Genomic DNA, 20,760 nt, shown 5'->3' with positions numbered 1-20,760 from the left:
GGCCTGACTTGTCCCACCCCACACCACATCCATTCTCAGTAGCCATCTGTATTTCCCAGTCTGGCTGCACTTTAATTATCCAGCCCCTACCCCTGAACTAGGAGCTGGGCTAGATGGGTTCTTGTTGAGCCCAGGACACAGCCTGTGGTGGGAGGTTTAACTCCACTCTCCTAAGGAGTGAGCGAACCAGTGGTGCTGCCCTCCCTCCTGGGACGTCTGGGGCAGGATCGCTCCTTCTGGTGGAGTCTGTCCCATTCCTTGTGGGATGTTTAGCATGTGCCTGGCCTCTGCCTGCTGGATGCCAGTAACTCCCCTCACCCAGTCATGACAACCAAAATAATAACCAAAATGTTTCCAGACACTGCCAGGCAGTGACTTGGTTGAGAATCCTGGCTTGAATTCCCAAGAGGCTAAAGGTAGTGGTGACTTTACGTTGTCTCTTCTGAAATTTGCTCTCCCTAAGGGTACTTTCATATTTCGTCTAGATCACGCTTATTTATTCATTTCATGGACTTTTCAACAATTTAACAGTTAATCCCCTTCCTCTCTGTGGACTCCAATCTCCTTGTGTATTAAAGGAAAGCATTTGATTACTTAATCCAGCCAAGGTATCTCCTGCTAATGGTCTATGAGTCTATGCTGTACACCAGAAATTGACACAACATCATAAACTGATGATACTTTAATTAAAAAAAGTAGTCTCTGAGTCTATAATTTTAAAACAATCTGTATGATAGCCTTTTACGAGTAGATCATCACTGCTTGGGGTGAAAAGTTGCTGCTGCTGAATCAAAATTGGGCCATATTTTGCCTTAAGCTGTTCTCACTGGTGTGTTTGGTGCTTAGAAATTGAGCAGATAAAACCCAGAGAACACAGAGGAAAGGCCATCTTTCATGCTCGTTAAGAATATATATTTGATTCACAGAAGGGACAGATCATTATTATACTTGAGTTCTCCTGAAACACAGAAAATGAACACAGCAAACATTGTCAAGGAAAATCATACCTTTAAGTTCCACGTGTTTCTGGTTTGATTGGACTAAGCATAGTGGCAAACCTCAGGAATTATAAATTGATTCAAACTGCATTTGTGAATGGGATTTTTTTAAGATGAATATATAAAGACAGATGAAGATGAATTTCCAACCTTGCGAGAAAAAGAAATCGCATGTTCTTCTAGGTTGCCAGAAGTGCATGGATGAACTCACATACGGTTTGGAAGAACCCATGCTTAGTCGAAATAGAATTCAGTTTTGTAGCCAGACCATGTGTGATGAAGTTCATGTGCACAAAATGATGTGATCAGTTCACAAAGGCATCAGCCTAAGCAGCGCTGCAGGGCTGGTCCAGGGGCAGCGGGAGCAGAGGGACCTCCAAGGCTCTTCATTCTCTTTCACTAGTTCCTGTCTCTCTCTTTTTATTTATATTGAAGTACAGTCGATTTACAATGGTGTGTTAATTTCTGGTGTATAGCACAGTGATTCAGCATATATATATATATATATATATATATATATATATTCTTTTTCATATTCTTTATCTTTCCCTTCTCTTATTTAGCATCTCTGTTGCCTTCTTAAAGTGGCACCAGGCACGGTAGAGACCTGAGCCCATCTCTTTGGACTCAGAAGGGAGGGAAATAAAAGCCCCTGTGAACCGGAGGAGCCAGCTCCAGCTAGCCCTGCCCATGCGCTAGCCCCCATGTTCAGAAGTCATGCAACCCTGATTTCCCTTTTCTGACAGTTTCAGGGGCTGAATCAGAAAACATTTCCATACAGTCAATTTTGACTAAGATGTAACATCAATTTGGGGGAGTGGATTCAGATATTCTTAGTAGCCCCAAGTTTAAAAAAAGAGTTCAATTATTTTATATTTTTGTCGGCATGGTAGTCACATGGAAACTTATACACAGAATGAGAAAGTTGCCCTTCTCCCTGAAATAGAAAGAATCATGCAAAATATGACATCTAAAACATGAGAAAAATGCCAGCCATTTTGGCTGAACTCATCTTTTTCCTACCCTCAGCAAAGTGGTCTGTGCTGCTCCACAGAGTGCATTTTACTGCGGAGCCAAGAATGCAGAGCGTGGATGAGGGGCTGGGCCCGCAGGGGTGGGGGTACCGCCTGCGCCCACTCACTGCTCAGGGAGAACATTCCTCAGGGGGCTGCCAAGCAGGGGAGGAGAGAGACGGCGCATTGCCTCATGTTTCCCCATTTTGCTGGGACTGACAGCGACATTTTTTGGTGTAGTCCATTAAAATTACCACTTAGGGAATTGGGGTCAAGAAAGCATAGCCAGATCTTTGATTCAGGCCTGTTTAGAAGAGTAGAGAGGACTGAGACTGCCAGTTCTTGGTGAGCTCTGAGTTCTGTTTCACCTACAATTTCTAGCTCCTTCGGAGAAAGGGGATGACTTTGCCTGCAATGGCTTAGACATTCCATCTATGAGAAATGGAGGGGAAAATCTGTGTGATTTATGGATCCAAAAAAAGTTTTATAATCAAATCTGTTGTGTTCTGCAATTTTTGAAACACTGCAATAGAAATTGGCTTCTAAAACTATTTCAATGTGTTTTACACAAATGTTATTTTAAACCTAAATAGGCGATTCTCTTGTAATCTAACAAAAGTGCCTTGTCTGCTTGGGGTTATTCTGTCTCAAACAAAGCCCTTCCTACCATGACCTTTAGGAACTTTACAAAGAAAACACAACTGATTGTTAAGGGAGTGAAAGGTCTCCTTGATACATATATTATACTTTGTAATTTTCAGAAGACTCTTGTTTGTGATCTCATTTCGGTATTTTTAACACCAAGTTCCTAGAATTATTTTGCTAGTTGGTGGGAGAGTTGTGATTAGAATTCAGAGCTCTGTGTGTTGTTCTTCCTGCTCCAGCCCGTGGTGCTGCTCCCCAGGTCGCCAAGTTCCGCTAGTAAACAGGGAGACGCCGCGTGATTCCGAGTAGAGAAACATGACACCATCCCGCCTGGGAACCTGGTGATCTAGGGAGTGAAACAACATTTTCATCCAATGTGCCAATATTTGGGAACCTATGACTTAATCAGTGCCTACATGGCACACTACAGAAATGCCTTTATCCTGTATAATTGCTCCAAAAATTGAGGATTCTGTGAGATTAGATAACTAAGAACTGTGCACATTACACACACACCGAATTTGGGGTTTTAAAATTGATGTTCCCGAACAAGCTTCCCATGGAGTCAGCTCAGTTGAAAATAGTCTCATTATGTAAATAAATATATATATAGTATATTTTAATTTATTAATATCCTACCTTATAGCCATTCATATATATTTACATGCATATATGTGTATATGTATATATTTATAAATAGATACACCTATGTCAACATATTTGTATGTCTAAATACGGTTACAGTGGCTTGTCTCTATATCCAAACATTTCTGTAATGTGTATGCACACATATATATATATATATATATAGATGTCTTATAGATGTGCTTATATATATATTTACATCTGATTAGGTGGTATGGTTTTTCCAGATCCCCCTGGCAATCATGACTTCGGTTGTGTGCATTCAGCCTGAAAGGCACATACAGTGACTATAAATTGCTCTTCTGCATTTGGGGGCTCACCAGGTAATGCATCATTAAGGGAAAGACACTGCGTTCAGTGGAAGTGCTGTGATTAACGTAAAGCCATCAGCCCCCGCTACCCCCGCGTTGCTGGGCTGGTGATTAGCGGGGTGTCGTCGAGGCTTCCCACCTGTTTACAGGTCATCCTTCTACACACTTCCAGCCCTTCTTCCAGCAGAACACCTGTTTGGAGGGAAAAAAAAAAGTGATGAAATGCTATAGAGTAAAAACCAGTTAATTCATAAAGAAAATGGTCCTAAAACACGTGTTTTCCCTGCTGGGGCCGAGGCCTTCTGTCCTTGAGATCAAGCGAACGTTGGTCCGTCTCACCTGAAAGCTCTTGAGGGGAGTCGGCCACTGTGCATCTTGGCCATTAATCCAAGCAGGACTTGCTGCAAAGCCAAGGACTGGCTGACCCACCTGCGGGACCGCAGGCACAAGTGTGTTGTTTGAACGTTCACGTATTATTGTCGAGAGTCTCATTACTGGCAGCGAAGCCGAGGGGAGGCAGACAGCAGGTAGCTTTGGAAACATGTGCTGTGACTTCTTGGAAAACCAGCATCCATTCAATCCCCTTAAACCATCTTCAAGGTATAGAATTGGGATAAAAAAAAGGTGAGATTCTTATCCTGGACATTTAGATAAGCTGATTTAAAAGATAAACCTATAATTGAACCCCCTAAAAGGACTTCTGCATTATATTTTAATTTTTTAACTTTTTTAGTTTTTTTTTCTATTTTTTCCATTTTTGAGGGGGGAAGGAATTAGGTTTGTCTTTAATAGAGGTTCTGGGGATTGAACCCAGGACCTTGTGCGTGCTGAGCAGGCAACCCTACCACTGAGCTGTATAACCTCCCCTAGTAACTGTATTTTAAAACAGCTGTTCCAAGCCGTGCTGTTAGCAAGTTCACATAACCTGTGCAAAGGCTGCGTCTGTAGCAGAGACTGACAAAGTGATGACTGGCGATTTCCTACAGGAGAATTTGGATCTTGGGGTCACCATCACGAGGAGACTCCGTATTTCAAGGCCTGCCAACTCAGACTTTTCCTATCTTTTCTCTTTTTTTTGGTCTAACTATTGTAGTTTACTTTTTTGAACTTTTATTTATTTGTTTGTTTTAATTTTTTTTTCTTGGAGGGGAGGTAATTAGGTTTATTTGTTTCCTATTGTTCTTGATTTTGACTCTGATTCCTAAATTTATCTTCTGCTCAAAAGCGAAGTACCTTGCTTTCTTCCATTTCCCTGTTTTTACATCCTGGTTTGCTCGCCTCAATTGCTCATCCAAAAAAAAAAAAAAGTTGTTATTCTTAATGTGTTTATTTGTTTAGGGTTCACACCCAGTCTGCTTTTAGGCAGAATCAGTTGAAGCAGTTTGTGAATCAAACTTAAGGGGATTTTCGTGGGGGTGAACCAGGAAGGGGCTGAGCTGAGCTCACCCAGACTGTTGGGCGAATGAGTTCAGTTTTGGACAGTTAGGAAGAAACACAGAAACGGGACCCTGCCTCCAGTGGTTCCTCCTGCTGGGCACAGTGGTGAGCAGACCTCTTCCAGCCTCACCGAGGATGAGACAGACCCCCTTCCCCTCCTCCCTGTTCCCTCCGACCTTGCAAACGGGGCTCACCTAGAACATTACCCTCTTCAGGCCCAGTTTGTCATCAGCCCCTGCGGCTTTCGTGGGTCTGCCCTCATCCTGTTAGAGAAAGACTGCACGGGCCTCCGTGTCCGGTTGTCCTGTTTCCTGACCTTCTCCTGGGTCCTTCCCGACACACGCACTCAGCTAGGGGGAGCCGATCGGGGGGCCCATGGGCACACATAACTCCCACCCCCCACCGACAGCCCTGCCCTCTCAGAGTGGAGTGTATTCTGACGGGGCCCTGATTACCAGAACATACTCTTTAATTCTCTATTCTAATTGAAATAGTATCGTCTTCTCCTGCATTTACTTTTTTCCAAGATTTGTTTTTTGATTCCCAGTTGGATCTGTGCCGCCTCCGCCCCACTTAAGCCTCCTGCTCCTCACCTTCCCTGAGCCTCCCTCTAGTTCATGCTCGTGATGGGCCTTCAGGAAGGTCACCAGCCCACGGTTCTAGTTTCACTTCGTCTCTCTTCTGGGAGGTTAAGACAAACACCACCTTTGTTATCTTGACTGCTTCTCTTCCCATAGCTGATTAGCCCTTGCTTTCCTTCACGGGTCTGTGGAACACAGCCAGCAGATCACGTCTTTCAGTGGGGGTGACGCTCTTGCGATAGCTTGCCCTTGACCAAGTTCACAGCGAAGTGCCTGCCTCGAGTGCATGTCTGCCTTGTGTCAGTCTCCTGCTTTAAAGAAAGCAACAAAACAGTTTTTACATTTTGATTCATTCTTGAAAGGGTTCGAAAAGCAGCAACAAAAAGCCAACCAAATCCCCATCTCTCTCCACTGTTTGCAGTTTTCTTTCCTTTTTTTTTTTTTTTTTATGATGGTTCTGGGGATTGAACCCAGGACCTAGTGCGTGCTAAGCAAGTGCTCTACCACTGAACTAGACCTTCCTCCCTCTCTCCTTTATTACAATGTCACTGTGGTGTCTGTTTTGTCTGTTCGTGCCATTGAGAGCCCTCTTGGCCCTGTGTTCCCCGTGATGTCTTTCCGGAGTCCCCTCCGACGCAGTCAGGTCTGGTGTTTCCATCCTCGTCTTGATCCTGTCTCTGCAGACTTGGGCCCCTCTGCTTTCTAAGGCTGTGGTTTCCCCGAGCCCCTCCTGCCCTCCTCTGTGTCTTCCAAGTGCTCCCTGAGCCTGGGAAGGGATAACGATGTGCTTTTTTGAAGTCTTGTTTTGTTCTTTCTCTTTAGAACTCTCCTGCCCTTCCCCCAGTTATAAAAACAAAACAGAACAAAATAGGCCTCCCCATCTGGTGTGCCTTTCCCAGTTCCCCAATTTACACTTCAGTTTACACTCAATTCTTAATTTTTCTGATAGTTAACTTCGAACTTTCATTCAGTCTTTTATTTTTTTAACCTCAGTGAAAGTATTTTCAGATGAGCAGCCAACGCTAATTTGTTACTATTATTGTTAGCCGTGTTGGCAAAATTAGCTACCTTTGATATTTCACTTTACGTTTAGAAAGCAAACTCAAATATTTTAGCTAATTTCACATTCACAGCTTGGCCATGCCCCTGGCTGATTGATGGTTGCTCAACATTTCATGGAGACAGGGGTTCCATTGGTCGAAAAGAGCACTGCTGTGCCGTTAAATCCAGATCTTCCTGCTTTGGGGCAACGTGTGAGTCAAACCATCGTATCTTCACGCCGCGTCTTCTAGGTCCAGTTGGCTGGTCAGTCACTGCGTTCTGTGCATTTGCTAGAGTCCGGCTTTGCCCCTTCACACCTCCCACTGTGGTCCAGGCAGGAAAGGAGGTGCTACTGAGTCCAAACGCGTTCTGCTCGCCGCGCAACAGGCTGATACACCGGGAGATGAGGGGCTGAGGCAGGGAATAATGACTTTATTCAGAAAGACTGAGAAGATGGCGGACTAATGTCCTGGAGAACCATCTTCCCTTAAGTCGGAATTCAGGCTCCCTTTATCCTAAAAAGGGGAGGGCATGTGGTTGGTTGTTGCAAACTTCTTGGTGTTGGAATCCTTTGTTCTTGCAACTGCCTACATAGGTCAGTCATGGTGTCCCTGTGAACTTCCAACAAGATAAATGTTACTTTTTATTCTGCAGCTTTTTACCTTTATATGAATGGAAAAGTGTTAATACTCTTAAAGTATTAATGAATTAATACTCTTAAAGGTCAGAGCCTTGAGAATGGACTCTCCTGTATATTTCCGGCTCTAGGCAACATTCTTTTACAAACGGTGCAGAACCAGCACGACTCAGCACCGGAAACAGAGCACAGGCTCAGAGCCAGAGGAACAGATCCAACATGGAGTCAGATTTGTTCTTCCTTCTTACAGAGGAGCGGCGGATTATGGAAGCAGTTTCCTTGCCCATCTCCTGAACTGCTCCTGTCTCCGTCGGCTTCCACATTGATTCCCGAGTGGTCCTTCAGTAACAAACATCAGATTAGGTCAAAAGTTCGTGCAGTAAAAACATATAAGGGGTTCCTTCACATTCAGAATAAAATGCAAACTCAAGGGCCTGGCATCCCTGGCGCGTGTCTGGCTCCCTGGCTTATGTGCCACCTCTCCTATACGCAGTGAAAGCACACGCTTCCTCTGGCTGGGATGCCCTGGGACAGTCCATTCTCCCTGCTGGGGATGTCTTTTCCCTCCTTTGTTCAGTAAAGTCTTACAGGTATCAGGTGACAGCTCCTCCAGGAAGCCTCACCAAATCCTACTCTTTCTTTGAAACTTGGTGTCACCTCCTCTGAGAAGCCGTCCTAGACTGTCTTCTTTCCTTCCCCTCTGGAATTAGCAATATGTCCTTCTGTGCTTCCTTTTTAGAGCATGCGCACAACTCCCTGTGTTTTAATTTTGCACTAAGGGCATAGATTGGGACATCTAACACAGTCTCTTCCAAAGAGTACCTAATCCGTAGATGCTCGCTGGCTGAATGGAGAGTCGAAAGTCTTTGCACTCCTGTGATTGTGCCCTGTGATTGCAGTCACAAAAATTATCCAACTCTGGGTCATGCCTCAGCCTGGACTGTTACCCCACACGTTTCAGACATCCTTTCTTTGTTAGCAATCTTTTTTACTTGTCCATCAAACAATCAAACATGTTTATCGATTCTTGCTGTGTATGCAAGGTGGTTTGAGAACTTTATGTAAAACTCACTCCAGTTTGTAATCAGAGTGTCACATGTGACCCTCACATTTGGAGAAGCATTCACCATGGTTTTTCAAGTTCCTGGGGACGTTTTCTAAGGCACTGTTTCATGAGCAGCGTCTAATAGTTTCCTTTATGTATTTTCCTAATGTATGTCAAAGGCAGTTTAGGGTTTGCACTGTTACTGGATACAACTTGAAAAGAAACCACAGTCATCAAAAGAAAACACATGCTTTGAGATTTTAACTGAATATATATTTATCTTTAAAAATTCCTCTATTGAGCAAACATTCAGATAGGGACAATCAGACTATTTAAGAGTTTTGTTGTTATTTTTTTGGTCAGTATCCGAGGAGTCGTTTGTTTGATTTCTTTTTTAGTGGTCAGTTAACATTCAATTTATTAACCCGATAAGACGTATTTATATTCACCATTCCTTTTGTGCTCAGGCCTCCTTAATGTGCTTCTTGTGATGTTTTTTTCAGGAGGAGTGTCAGAACTACATTCGGGTGCTTTTGGTGGGCGGCAACCGGTTGTTTACCTGTGGGACCAACGCTTTTACACCCGTCTGCACCAACCGCACGGTATGTCTTCATGTGCAGCTTTGGCAGATTTTAATACCAGCAAAACCCGAACATTCTAGTAAAAGCCTAGATTTAAGTGTGTTTCTATTTTTCCAGGAGTTGCTTTTTAATTAAAAAAAATCTTCTGTCAAACTGAATAAATATTTGACGTATTGATATATTTCTGATCACACTATCATAAAAAGAACTAGTCATAATTACAGCTTGCTTCATTACATTTAAATATGCTTTCAAATGCATTTCTACCAGCATTTTCACCATCAGTGACCCTAAACATCATCTTGCTGTATTGTAGGAATACTGTTAAGTATGAAAATGACCTAAAATCACAATCCAGATGAAGAAAATACAATTTACAAATTGGATAAGGGATGTGTCAAAAAATTAAAGCAAACGAACGAATGGAACCCTAGGAAAAGTGAAGTTATAACCCACTCTCTTTTCCTTTTAACCTGTCATTATTGACAGTGGAATTGTCAGCATCCACGTGTTATGCCTGAGGACCTGCAGGGTTATCAGAGCACACGTGTAATCTTCCTCATTTGGGAGATTCCTTTGATCTTCCTCAGGGAGCATAATGAAGACATACCATTATGTTAATTTCCTGGTTACACAATTTCCCTCAAAACTTGAATTTGTCATCCTCTCACTATTCATTATTTTCAACTTAACATTCAGTTTTTGGAAATAAAGGGAGGATGATGATGAGAAGAAATGATGCTCAGAGGGAGATCCCTAGGTACCACCCCTAGGTACCTTAGCGAGATCCCCAGGTGCCTGTTCTAAGCCCTTTATAACACCCCGGTCACCTCATCCTCACATCTACTCCACATGTGGTTGTCCTCTTGGGTCACCATTTTGTAAAAAAAAAAAAAAAAAAAAAGAGTCTGAGGCTTAAAGAGTTTAAGTAACTTACCCGGGCTACACGTCTCATCGAGCCAGCATTGTATGTGAGTCCCCCTGCCTAACCCCCCTGCTCTCTTACCTCTGGGCTAAGAGTAAAGAAACCAGTGGAGGGAGATCCCGCACCACCCAGAGAACTTTTCTCATTCAGTCATTTTTCAGCTTTTCAAATGCTGGCTTCCCACCCGTTGACCACACGACACCACGCTGTTTCCCTGAAAACAGAAAAGTCTTGGAAATTAGGGCTATGTCATTCTAAATAGCCACACATCCTTTCCCATGAACACAGATTTGGGTTATTCATACTATTCTGATTCACTTTTATTGGTAACATGGTGCATGATTTTTATTGCAGTTGATATCTCTGTAAATACTGAAGTTGTTTTTTTTTTTAATTAAAGTGGAAAAATCTGCACTGCCCCATGCATTATAAATAGAAGTCACATGCAATGTTCTTCTTGTTTTGTGAGTATCTGATAGCCTGAGATTCAGTAACTCTCACAGGATACTGAGAGAGATTGGCTGGTAGATTTGCTAAGGCTGAGCTCACCCTGCTGTTTTCATCCAAGCCCGAGTGCAGAACCTTGTCATGTCTTGTCGTGAGCCCCAGAGAGTTCATTGCACATGCTTCACTTGCCATTTGGGTGGACAGAATCCACTGACACTATGAAAGGGCTTTCCTGGGGGTAACTGGTTTCTCTCTCTCATCCTCACTCACAGTTGAGCAACCTGACGGAGATCCACGACCAGATCAGCGGCATGGCCCGCTGTCCCTACAGTCCCCAGCACAACTCCACGGCCCTCCTCACGGCCGGCGGGGAGCTCTATGCTGCTACGGCCATGGATTTCCCTGGACGCGATCCCGCCATCTACCGAAGTCTGGGCATCTTACCGCCTCTTCGCACGGCGCAGTACAACTCCAAATGGCTCAATGGTGAGTCTTACGTCACTCCCATTTCCCATCTCATTTGTCTGTGATGCCTGGTTACCTGGTGCTCAAAAGTTGTCATAGTTTTTAAAGAAAAGCCATTTCTCCATTTTTCTCAAGAAATCAAAATGCAGCTTAGTTTGTGCTTCAGTGGAGAAAGACACGGCATGGTTCCTTGCCAGTCAGGAAGAGGAGTGAGGTTCTCAACACTGTAGGACATGATGAGAGGACTCATGTTGATATGAGCATTCATCAGACTGAAGCTGGTTTTGATATCATTGTTTGACGTGTAGGAAATCTGATGTCTCAAAGATAGCTGTAGATGCATGTGCGTTCTTTCTTAACTTTATTATATATCAGGAAGGAGAAATTAGTAGCATTTTATGAAATTTTCAGACAACTGTGTAAAGAATGTGTTTGGCTACGGGTAGCTCTAAAAAGCTTGACCAATTTAAAAAAGGCATCAAGTCATATAACTAGAAGGTTGGGGTGGGGGTCTTCAGAGCTGCTTACTTTAATTCCCAAGAGTTAGTAAGGACCAAAGTCCTGTCCCCACTCTCTCTGCCACCCACAGTCAGTCCGGTTGGTCCCCAGGCTAGGTCTGCTCAAGGATGCAGACTCACCGCTACAATTTCCGGCTCTGCATCAGATCTGACAATATCCCGTGGAAGAAGAAGAACCACGTTTCTTGTGTCTTTTTTTTATTTTAAGAAATCAGAACCCCCCAGATGACTTCCCTTCAAGCCTGGGCTAGGACTTGGTGACCTGCTCACTAAACAATCAGAAAGTGGTGCCAACCACCCAAAGTGCTGTTGAAGCTGGCTGTGTACAATGCCCTGAGAGGCACCAGCTGAAATTCAGCCCTCTGTATACGTGCAGGTTCATGTGTGTGTGTGGTTGTGGTTACACACACACTCACAAGCACAATATTATGGATAGATCTACGTGCCATTTGCAGTCTGCTCCTCAAGGATTTACTTGATAGTTTGCACAAAGATGAAGTCTTATAATTGCCCTTAAAATATTTATCACCTTGAGCTTTCAAGTTCTGCAAAGATTTACTAGCTTCTCGCTAAGAACAAGCTGATTATGTAGACCCGAGTTTCTCAGCCTCAACTCTATTGATGTTTTGGGCCAGATAATTTCTTGTTGGGGGAGGGGGTTTGTCCTGGTTATTATAGGATGGTTAGCATTTCTGGCTTATGCCCATGAAAAGCAATAGCATACTCCACCCCTCAAGTTGTGACAACAAATAGTTTTTCTAGAAACTGTCAAATATCCCCTGGGGAAGAATTGCCTTTTGTTGAGAACCCCTGGTTTAGAATGATCATTTATGAAGATGTATGTTTACGTGTTTATAAACACACAAGTGTTTTGTCAAATAATATAGTCAAACCAACCATCACAGCTTACTAAGCACAGCTTAGTTTGTGCTTCAGTAGAGAAAGACACTTTAAAAGACTAAAGGAGAGAGTGTTCTCATCCAGTTTCCTCAGCAAGTTGAATGACTGTGTGCTTCCAAAGGACATGAATTGTTTCCCAAACCACAGCAGTAACTAGACTTCCTCTGTTAACATTATTTCTGTTGAACCGGTTTCAATTGAACCTTTCGATCCTCTGTAGAAGAAGGTCTCCTTTCTGCCCCGAAGCTTTCATCTGTGTGACTTGAGGTTCTTTCTATGCATTTGTTGACTTTTACTGGCCAGAATTTCCAGTTAAAAATCAAAATGACTTTCTCCCCCAACCAGAAGCATTGTAATTAGAGTTTGCTGAACGCAAAGAGTAATAAGGAGCACGATTTCTTTCTTTTTCCAGAAGGGACACCTTGGAGAATATCTCAGAAAAATAATTCAGGTCCTAGCATGAGTTAGCAACATTGGAAGGTCCTTTCCTTGCAGCTCAGACACCCAGCTGATCAGGTGCTCAGATTCTTCCCATTAGAGAGTCAGGTGATGTCATAAGGACACAGTCACAGCGGGCATCTATGTCCTAAAATCATACATGATGTTATCCAACAGCTGCAGATGTTGAAAATAAATCCAGGGTAAACATGGTGAAACCGCCACTCTGCTCACAGCCTGTAACTCCCATGGCACTGAGTGGTCCCTCTTTCCCCAGAGAGCACCCTCCTCCCTTCCCATGCCAGGAAGGCCCTCATTCCCAGGGCGAAGACCCAAGAGCCCTGAGAGCCCCAAGTTCCTGTGAGCTGAGTGTTCATTTCCTCTCTTGGGTCCTGTTGGGGCACTTCCTTCTTCTGTTGAACCCAGAGATACCCTTTCTCCTTCAGGTTGGCTCTGGTTTTCTGCTCTGATTGATCCTCCATATCCAGGGTAGATTCTGGCCTCTGACCCCCACTTAGCTCTGCTTCTGCCCCGCTACTGAGCCCAGATGCAGGGACATTTGTTCTCACTGACATCCACACTCTGCATGCCATCTGCTCTCTGACCAGATGCCCTTGTCCCCTTGTGCTGTGCACTGGAGTTGCCTTTCTCCACTATGCCTGTTATCCCTTCTTTTTTGCCATCGTCTTAAATTTCTTGCCCTCTGGTGATGACCACCATTTTCTGTAAAAATGCTCAAATCTCCTCTCTTTTCAATGAGACAGAACCACATAAAGAAACCCAAACATACCAAAGACAAACACTCTTAGTTCTGCAGTGGTTGTGATATTAGAGCCCCATTCAGTGATGCTCTCATATTCTTGTCCTCAGCTCTCAACTGACTGGAGGTCAAGGCACAGGTGTCAAAAACTGGAGATCAGAGAAGTTGGGTTTCTTCTTGGTAGAGCTCAGTGGGCATGTTGGAAAATCCCAGAGCTGGTGCATTAAGAATGGGCAGATTATAACCTGCTGAATTAAGAGACACAAGCTTCCACGTGGGGTCAGCAGGTAGCTTCCTTAGCATCCAAGCTCCCATTTGAGGAAGTGAAAATCCTGGGGCTTTTTGATTGAAGGTGCAGTTTCAACACAGTCACTCAAAAGAAGGAAAGGCACAAGGCTTATTAACTGTAGATCCCAGAACTCGGGCACCACGAGCTGAGAAGGTACAGTCCTCTACCCCAGGCCACTAGCAGGAGGTAGAGAGCGGGGTAGCAGACACCTATTCACTTACCAGGTCGTCTGCGCAGAGGTCACTGTCTTTTCTGGGGCTTAGTGGTCATTGAAAAAGGTAGGGGTGGAGGCTTTGCAGGTGGGAGGACCTGTGGGTGAATCAACACCCAGCCATTAGGGAGGCTGAACCGTCTCAATTATCAGTTTCCTCATCTGCAAACTGGAGGTAACTAGTGACACACAGTAGGTACTCAAGAAATAGAAGTTACTATGAGCTCCTCAAATTCTGGTACTACCTCTGATGTGCAGTGGGCAGTGAGTCAGTGTTTGTTGATTGACTGAATGAGTGACCATTTTGGGCTGTGGTTGCTGTCTCCTGACACCTACCGGCCTCCTCGTTCCCCCTCTTTCCCCCCTTTTCCCCCTCTTCCCTGACACTGACAAGCCTCCTCTGTGCTCCCCCGCTGTGCCACCCGCCTCCCCTTGGGGCTGGCCCCTCCTCACCTTCCTGTCTGCTGCTGCCACGTGCCGGTCCCCAGGCACATTCACGTCCCTGCCCAATCCGTGGCACCTCCAGGTGTTCTCAGGACTCAGGGTCCCTGGGACGCTATCACTCAGCCAACAGCTGCTCACATATTATGAAAAACGGAACTCATGCCTTTGTTTTGGACATTTTCCAGTTGACTGCCAGCAGAGCTCTGTGGGGAAGGCGCATTGTTTCAGCAGGGGAGGTCGGGAGGACAGCAGTTACTAACTGTGCTCGGCAGAGTTTGGGGGTTTTGAGTCACTGCAGGGGTTACATCGTGTGCGGGATAATTCACCTAGACATGGAGGTTGCCCCTTTCTGTAATTGTATGAATTAACTCCCATGGGGCAGACTCATGGAGTGACTAGTCCAGAGGTCGCTACAGTCCCCATTTGCCTGTGTCAGCACCGTGCCGGGCTCCTTCCTACCCAGCCTCCAGCCAGCCAGCAGTCGGGCACTAACCAATGCCACGCCTCCAGTGATATTGTGGACCGTGGCTGCGCTGGTTTTGTTTGTTCCCCCAGGGTTGCTGGGATAAAGCCCTGCAAGCTGCGTAGCTTAGGAGTATATTCTCTCGGAGTCCTGGAGGCGAGAAGTCCAAGGTCCAGATGTCGGCAGAGCGGTGCTCTCTGAAGACTCCAGGGGAGGATCCTCCCTCACGTCTTCTGACTCTGCAGCCCTAGGCATTCGTTGGCTTGTGTCCCCATGTCGTCACATGGCCATCTTCATAGAAGAGCACCAGTCATATTGGATTAGGGGCCCACCTTACTGCAGGATGACCTCGTCTTATATATGCCACGACCCTACTTCCAAACGAGTTTGCATTTAAGGCACCAATATATCTTTGCAGGGGGTGTACAGTTTACCCATGATAGTGTCCCAATCAGGAAACACTCAAATGAAATCTGAAAGTTCAGCATCTTACTTTCTGACGACTCTCTTATGTCGCTTTCTGTGCTGCGAGCACATCTGCCCATCCAGGCCTCTGTCTCAGCTGTGTCCTCCTCACTGCGGGCTGGCCCTTGCCTTCTTCTTTCCATTGAGAATCCAAACTCGGCAGGGAGGGCTCAGAGGACTGTCGTCTTTGCCTAGGGCAGAACTGGTCCGTACCTGTGTCCTCCTCCCAAGCTCCAGAGCGCTGGTGCGGACAGTCTGTCCACAGAACTGCTGCCTTGCGCGCTGAGCACCCCTCCTCACCCCAGGATCCCTGGGGAAGGAGTGCCTCCCCCCTCAGCAGCATTCTGAAGCGGATTTCACCTCTGTTCTCTGTCTGAACCACTCCCTCAAAGGAGCGCAGTGGAAGCTGGGCAGAAAGGAGTGCACTGACCTTCCAGGCTAAGGGAAGCACAGATGCTCTTCAGGGTGTCAGAACACGGAGACAGAGCAAGGCATGGCCCTTAGCGACCCCAGCGTCTCGGGACCCCCTGTACTTCGGGGCTAATCTTCAGGCAAATGGTGGTATCGGTGGTCCAGGGTGACGTCTTGCCAGGGTTCAGAGAGCCCTGAGTAAGGACCTACCAAGCCTCTCATCTTCCCACCACACCTCCCAGAGACCTAGCATACGTATGTCATAGTTCCAACAGCCTGCCTTGCGCAAGCGCAGTGCCTTGGACCTAACGCCAGAGTTCCAGGTACAATTTCTCACGACACCACCAGCTCTGCGGCTGCCCACCCATGCGGGGGTGTCCCGCCTGCGCCGCTGCGCCAGCGCAACGGGACCCCGTGGTGGCCGGGCCGGCAGCTGTCAGCAAGGGCAGAAGGCAGGCGAGCAGGCCGACTGCGGACACTGTCCTGGGTTCTCTCTCTCCCGGCCGGGCGTGGTCTGGCTCCTCCCGCTTTTTCAGCGCCGAGTCCTGCTGCTTGGCAGCGTGCGCGCTTGGTGTCCTTTGAGGAGGAGTGTGCAGCTCCGGGCTGCGCCGCGTCTTCCTCCCCGAGCCCCTCCGCGCCTGCTGCTGCTGCTGCTCTTCCTTCCCTGGGCTTCTACCTCCTCCCCGATTCCCTCGCCTCTGTAGCTTCAGCCGAAGCTTCAGTTTCCCCCACACCCAGTTGGGTCCCTTTCGTCCCTTCTTGGCATCTTGCACAATCGTGTTCGCCCCATGATACTGGGGCCCTTGGTCACTGTCCTGATCGAAGGCCACGAGAAGAGCCCCCACTTCCCCGGCAGAGAAAGCCGCAGCGCTCCCGGCCGGCCGCCCCTCCCTCCTGTCCTCGCTCCCTCCTGCCCTCCCGGGCGCCCTCTGCTTTACCTCTTAAATCCTGCACACTGGCTCTTCCTCTCTCCCAAGGAGCAGCAAGCGTTTTCTATAAAGGGCCGGAGAGTAAGTATTTCAGATTTTGCCGTCCATGTGGGCTCTGTTGCAGTTTTTCTTTTTTTTAAATTTTTTTTTATTGAAGTGTAGTTGATTTATAATGCTGTGTTAGTTTCAGGTACATAGAAAAGTGATTCAGTTTCATATATACATAACTTTTTCAGATTATTTTCCATTATAGGCTATTATAAGGTATTGAATATAGTTCCCTGTGCTATATAGCAGGTCCTTGTTGTGTATCTGTTTTATATATAGTAATGTGTATATGTTAATCTGACACTGCTAATTTATCCCTCCCCGTTTCCTATTTGGTAACCATAGTTTGTTTTCTGTGAATATGGAGTCTGTTTCTGCTTTGTAAATAAGTTCATTTTTTAGCCTTTTTTAGATTCTACATATAAGTGATAAATGTCTTTCTCTGTTTAATTTACTTCATTTAATATGATAATCTCTAGATCCATCCATGTTGCTGCAAATGGGATTATTTCACTCTTTTTAATGGCTGAGTAGTGTTCCATTGTGTATGTATATGTGTGTATATATGTGTGTGTGTGTGTGTGTACCACAACCTCTTTATCCAATGATCCGTCGATGGACAGGTTGCTTCCATGTCTTGGCTGTTGTAAATAGTGCTGCTGTGAACATTGAGGTGCATGGTATTTTTTCGAATTACAGTTTTCTCCAGATACATGCTCAGGAGTGGGATTGCTGGATCATATGGTAACTCTATTTTTAGTTTTCTAAGGAACCTGACGATTCTGCCATCACAGCATGAAAGCACCCATCACCAATGCATCCATGAATGCTGTGTGCTGGTAAAACTTTATTTATAGCAAGTGGGTAGGAGCTGGCCTGAGGGCTATCATTTGTTGGTCCCTGTTCTATCTGGAGAGCTTTTTGCCCCCAGACAATCCATCTAGCCAGCTCCATTCATTTTTTGCCGCTTTTCCACGGGACCTCGCCCTGACCACCTTTGAAATTACAGTCTCCTCCTTCTAGACCTCTTGATTCCCCTTAGCCATGTTCAACTTTCATCCTTATGTTATGTTCCTTTAGCACCTTGTCCCCTTTCCTCCACTGGAATGGAAGTTCCCCAATGCCTGGGCTTGTTTGCTTTGGTCCCTGATGTAACCCACACACTTTCAACAGTTCTGGGCATGTAGTAAGCACCCAATACATCACTTTTGAATAAATGAGTTAAAAGATGAGTAGTTTACTTCTTTGTTTTCCTCACCCGTGAGTTTATGAATTCCCTGAGGGCAGGAATTAGATGTGAGCAATTTTTTTGTGTGCTCAGCATTTCACTTAGTGCCTGAAATAGAGTTGAGTCTCCATCAATATTTATTGAATGAGTAGGAGATAAACACTTTTCACCAGGAGCAGAAATATGAATTCTGTTGTTAACAAAGGGAACGTGTCCTATTAGTTGTGACCCAGAATTAAAAGAATATAGATTTGTATGTTTGAAACTGATGCAGTTTCAAATATTTGAAGAATCTTCCTTTGCCATCTCTTTGGACTCCCATTTTCAACCATTAAGTATTCAGTCAGTTATCAAAGACAGTGTAATCGATTGGATAATGTTCTGGAGGCATTTGAAATGTTTTGTGATATGTTTGGTCATGAGTATAAGTTTCAAAATCGAATTTCTCTCTTGTGCCTAAATCACTCTTAAAACAAATTTATGTGTTTAGAGAAATACCTTAACAGCCTTAATGCGTTCAAATACTAATCGTTGATAACTCTTATTAAATGATTACTGTAAAGCAGGATAATAAATGTTTAATGGTTGAGGCTTAAAATAGAGAAGCTGTAAAACTTGCCTTCAAGAAACTGGCAATCAAATCGGGGAAACAGTAAGCCTGTGAAAAGTTAATTTCCAAGTTAATACTGTACAAACTGAGTCTGTGTGCTCTGAGGGAGCTGCTGGGTTGCACATGGACTAAAACCTCCACAGGACTTGGGAAGACGAAGTCATCAGTGAGCTTTACCAGCTCAGCATGGCCATCGATAGGGACACGGTCTCACTGGCCCTCGGCGATCTGCTTGTTTTCCTTCCTAAGAGGCAACATTTGTCTTTCTCTGGGGTTGTCTCCATGACCCCCACAGCTTCCTCCGTTCTCTGAGATTTCAGCCTAGACCTCACCTTGGAGCAAGACACACTTGACATTCACGTATCTTTTTCTTTTTTTTTTTTTATGAGCTAATACATATCTAGTTAAGAAAACTTTTTGTAACAATCCCAAATTCTCCTGGTTTGAAATACTTCAATGATGTTACCCACACACTAAATAGACTCTTCAAAGTCTTTCAAATACAGTGATTAACCTCCAGGTGATGAAAGATAATTTACTTGGAGGGAGAAAAGCCCCCTCTGTGCTTAACTCAAGGAGAAATTGCTTCTGCTTATCGTGAAGACAGGTGCCTTGCCCAGCTCCCTGTTCCTCCCTGGGAGCAGACATTGTTTTGAGGAGGTCCAGATGCACATGGCTAGGCTGGGGAGACTCTGCTGGGCTCCATCCTGGTGACAGTGGAATCACTCTTGGCCGAATCTGCGCAGTGCAGTCCCTGAAGATGTGAACACACTGCACGAGGCTCTCCCTGGACAGACAAAATTTGCTAAAGCAGGAAATTCAGAAATGGAAGCAGAGTTCACAGAACAAGCAAATAAAGACTAGTGGGATGTGGGGATGACATACATACATATATATATGTGTGTATATATATATATATATATATATATATATATATATATATATATATTTAGGAAATCTAAATGTTTATCAAGGGAAAGAAGCTCAGTAACACCGGGACTGAAGTCAGGACTGCACAGTCAGCAGCCTCATTTTGCATTTTATCAGCCAGCATCTGAGGAGATGCTCACAGAGAGGTATCACTGGGATCAGTGGACTCTGTGCTGCAGCTGAGGGGCTGCACCCTGACAGCTGACTCAGGAACTTTAAATCTGCCCGAGTGATGGGACACGGACTTGGAGCATGGGAGCAAAGTTGTGTGATGTGCGACCCGACATGACAAGCTGCCCTTTTCTCATTCTCGGGCTTGATCAAGCCTATCAGACAGAGGGCACTGGGCAGAATTGTCTGTCTTCTGGGGGACGGATGCATTTTGGAAACTGTGTTATAACCCAATGATCTTTATAGGATCAGGAAAGAGCTTACATAAATGGCTTCCCTGCCTGCCATCTGCCGGTCCGTGCTCACATTGGAGTCTCTGGTCCCTCCAGTTACTCCTGGTGCAAGGAGGAGTCATGGTGGCTGTTTACAACTTTCCAGGGAGATGGGAGACTCCACATATGTGTCATCTGGAATCCTCTGCACAGCTGTCCAAAGGAGATGACATTGTCCTCATTTACAGATGAACAGACTGGGGTCAGAGGGATCAGCCACCTGAACAGGGCCGCACAGCTGATGCGTACACGAGCTAGGATTTGTGAACAGATCCTTCCCCTCCTACGGGCTCCCAGCATCCCCTTTGTTTAGCCAACATCTTCGGAAATAGCGACTTCATAAGCTGCTTCCATCTGTCTCCTGATGTCCACACTTTTATGCACATGTTGCCTTGGAAGATGGATATGGCAACTTGGGAAAAGGTGGTGGGTGTTTTCTGGATTGGTGAAAGCTCGACAAAGGAGGTGGAATGACCTGGGTGGTTAAACCCAAAGCAGAAGAGCTTATGGGGTTATTTAACTCTGCCCTTTGTGAGCAGACACGTTTGGTAGGGAGCAGGAAGGGATCGATTCTTGTGGTGCTCTTGGAAAATAGTGTTGAGTTCTGTCCTGGTCATTGAGTGCTGAGTTCCTGAAAGTTAGCTAGACACAAAATCCCTTCAGTCTTGTGGTGAAGACTCTATACTTGCCAATAAGTCGTTTGGACTTTCAGTTTGCATATCTCAACAGAGAACAAGTGAATCCACCCTTCCTTCCCCCACCAAGATATTATGAAGCCAAAGGTACCAACTGTATACACTAAATCATATGGAGACCTGCATCCAAAATAAAAAAAATCCACACAAAGAAGATATGCCCCCTTATTGAGAATACAACCTATTATGTAGAAATTTGCTGTGGTT

At 45.2% G+C, this 20,760-nt stretch overlaps 1 protein-coding gene across 4 annotated transcripts in view; it reads left to right on the top strand.

Annotated features, from left to right (window-relative positions):
* The window catches only part of SEMA5A (semaphorin 5A), a 444,386-nt gene that overhangs the window by 279,121 nt on the left and 144,505 nt on the right, over positions 1-20,760 (top strand). For all 4 annotated transcript variants that reach the window (XM_064479456.1, XM_031443174.2, XM_064479438.1 and 1 more), the window contains 2 exons: positions 8,857-8,955; positions 10,579-10,792. In XM_064479456.1, coding sequence (XP_064335526.1) covers positions 8,857-8,955; positions 10,579-10,792 — 313 coding nt within the window. The remainder of the gene's footprint in view (positions 1-8,856; positions 8,956-10,578; positions 10,793-20,760) is intronic.

This window comes from Camelus dromedarius, chromosome 3, assembly GCF_036321535.1.
Source record: "Camelus dromedarius isolate mCamDro1 chromosome 3, mCamDro1.pat, whole genome shotgun sequence".
In the NCBI taxonomy this organism is placed as follows: Eukaryota; Metazoa; Chordata; class Mammalia; order Artiodactyla; family Camelidae; genus Camelus; species Camelus dromedarius.
Note: the sequence above shows the minus strand (reverse complement) of the source record. Positions and strands in the feature narration are given on the sequence as shown.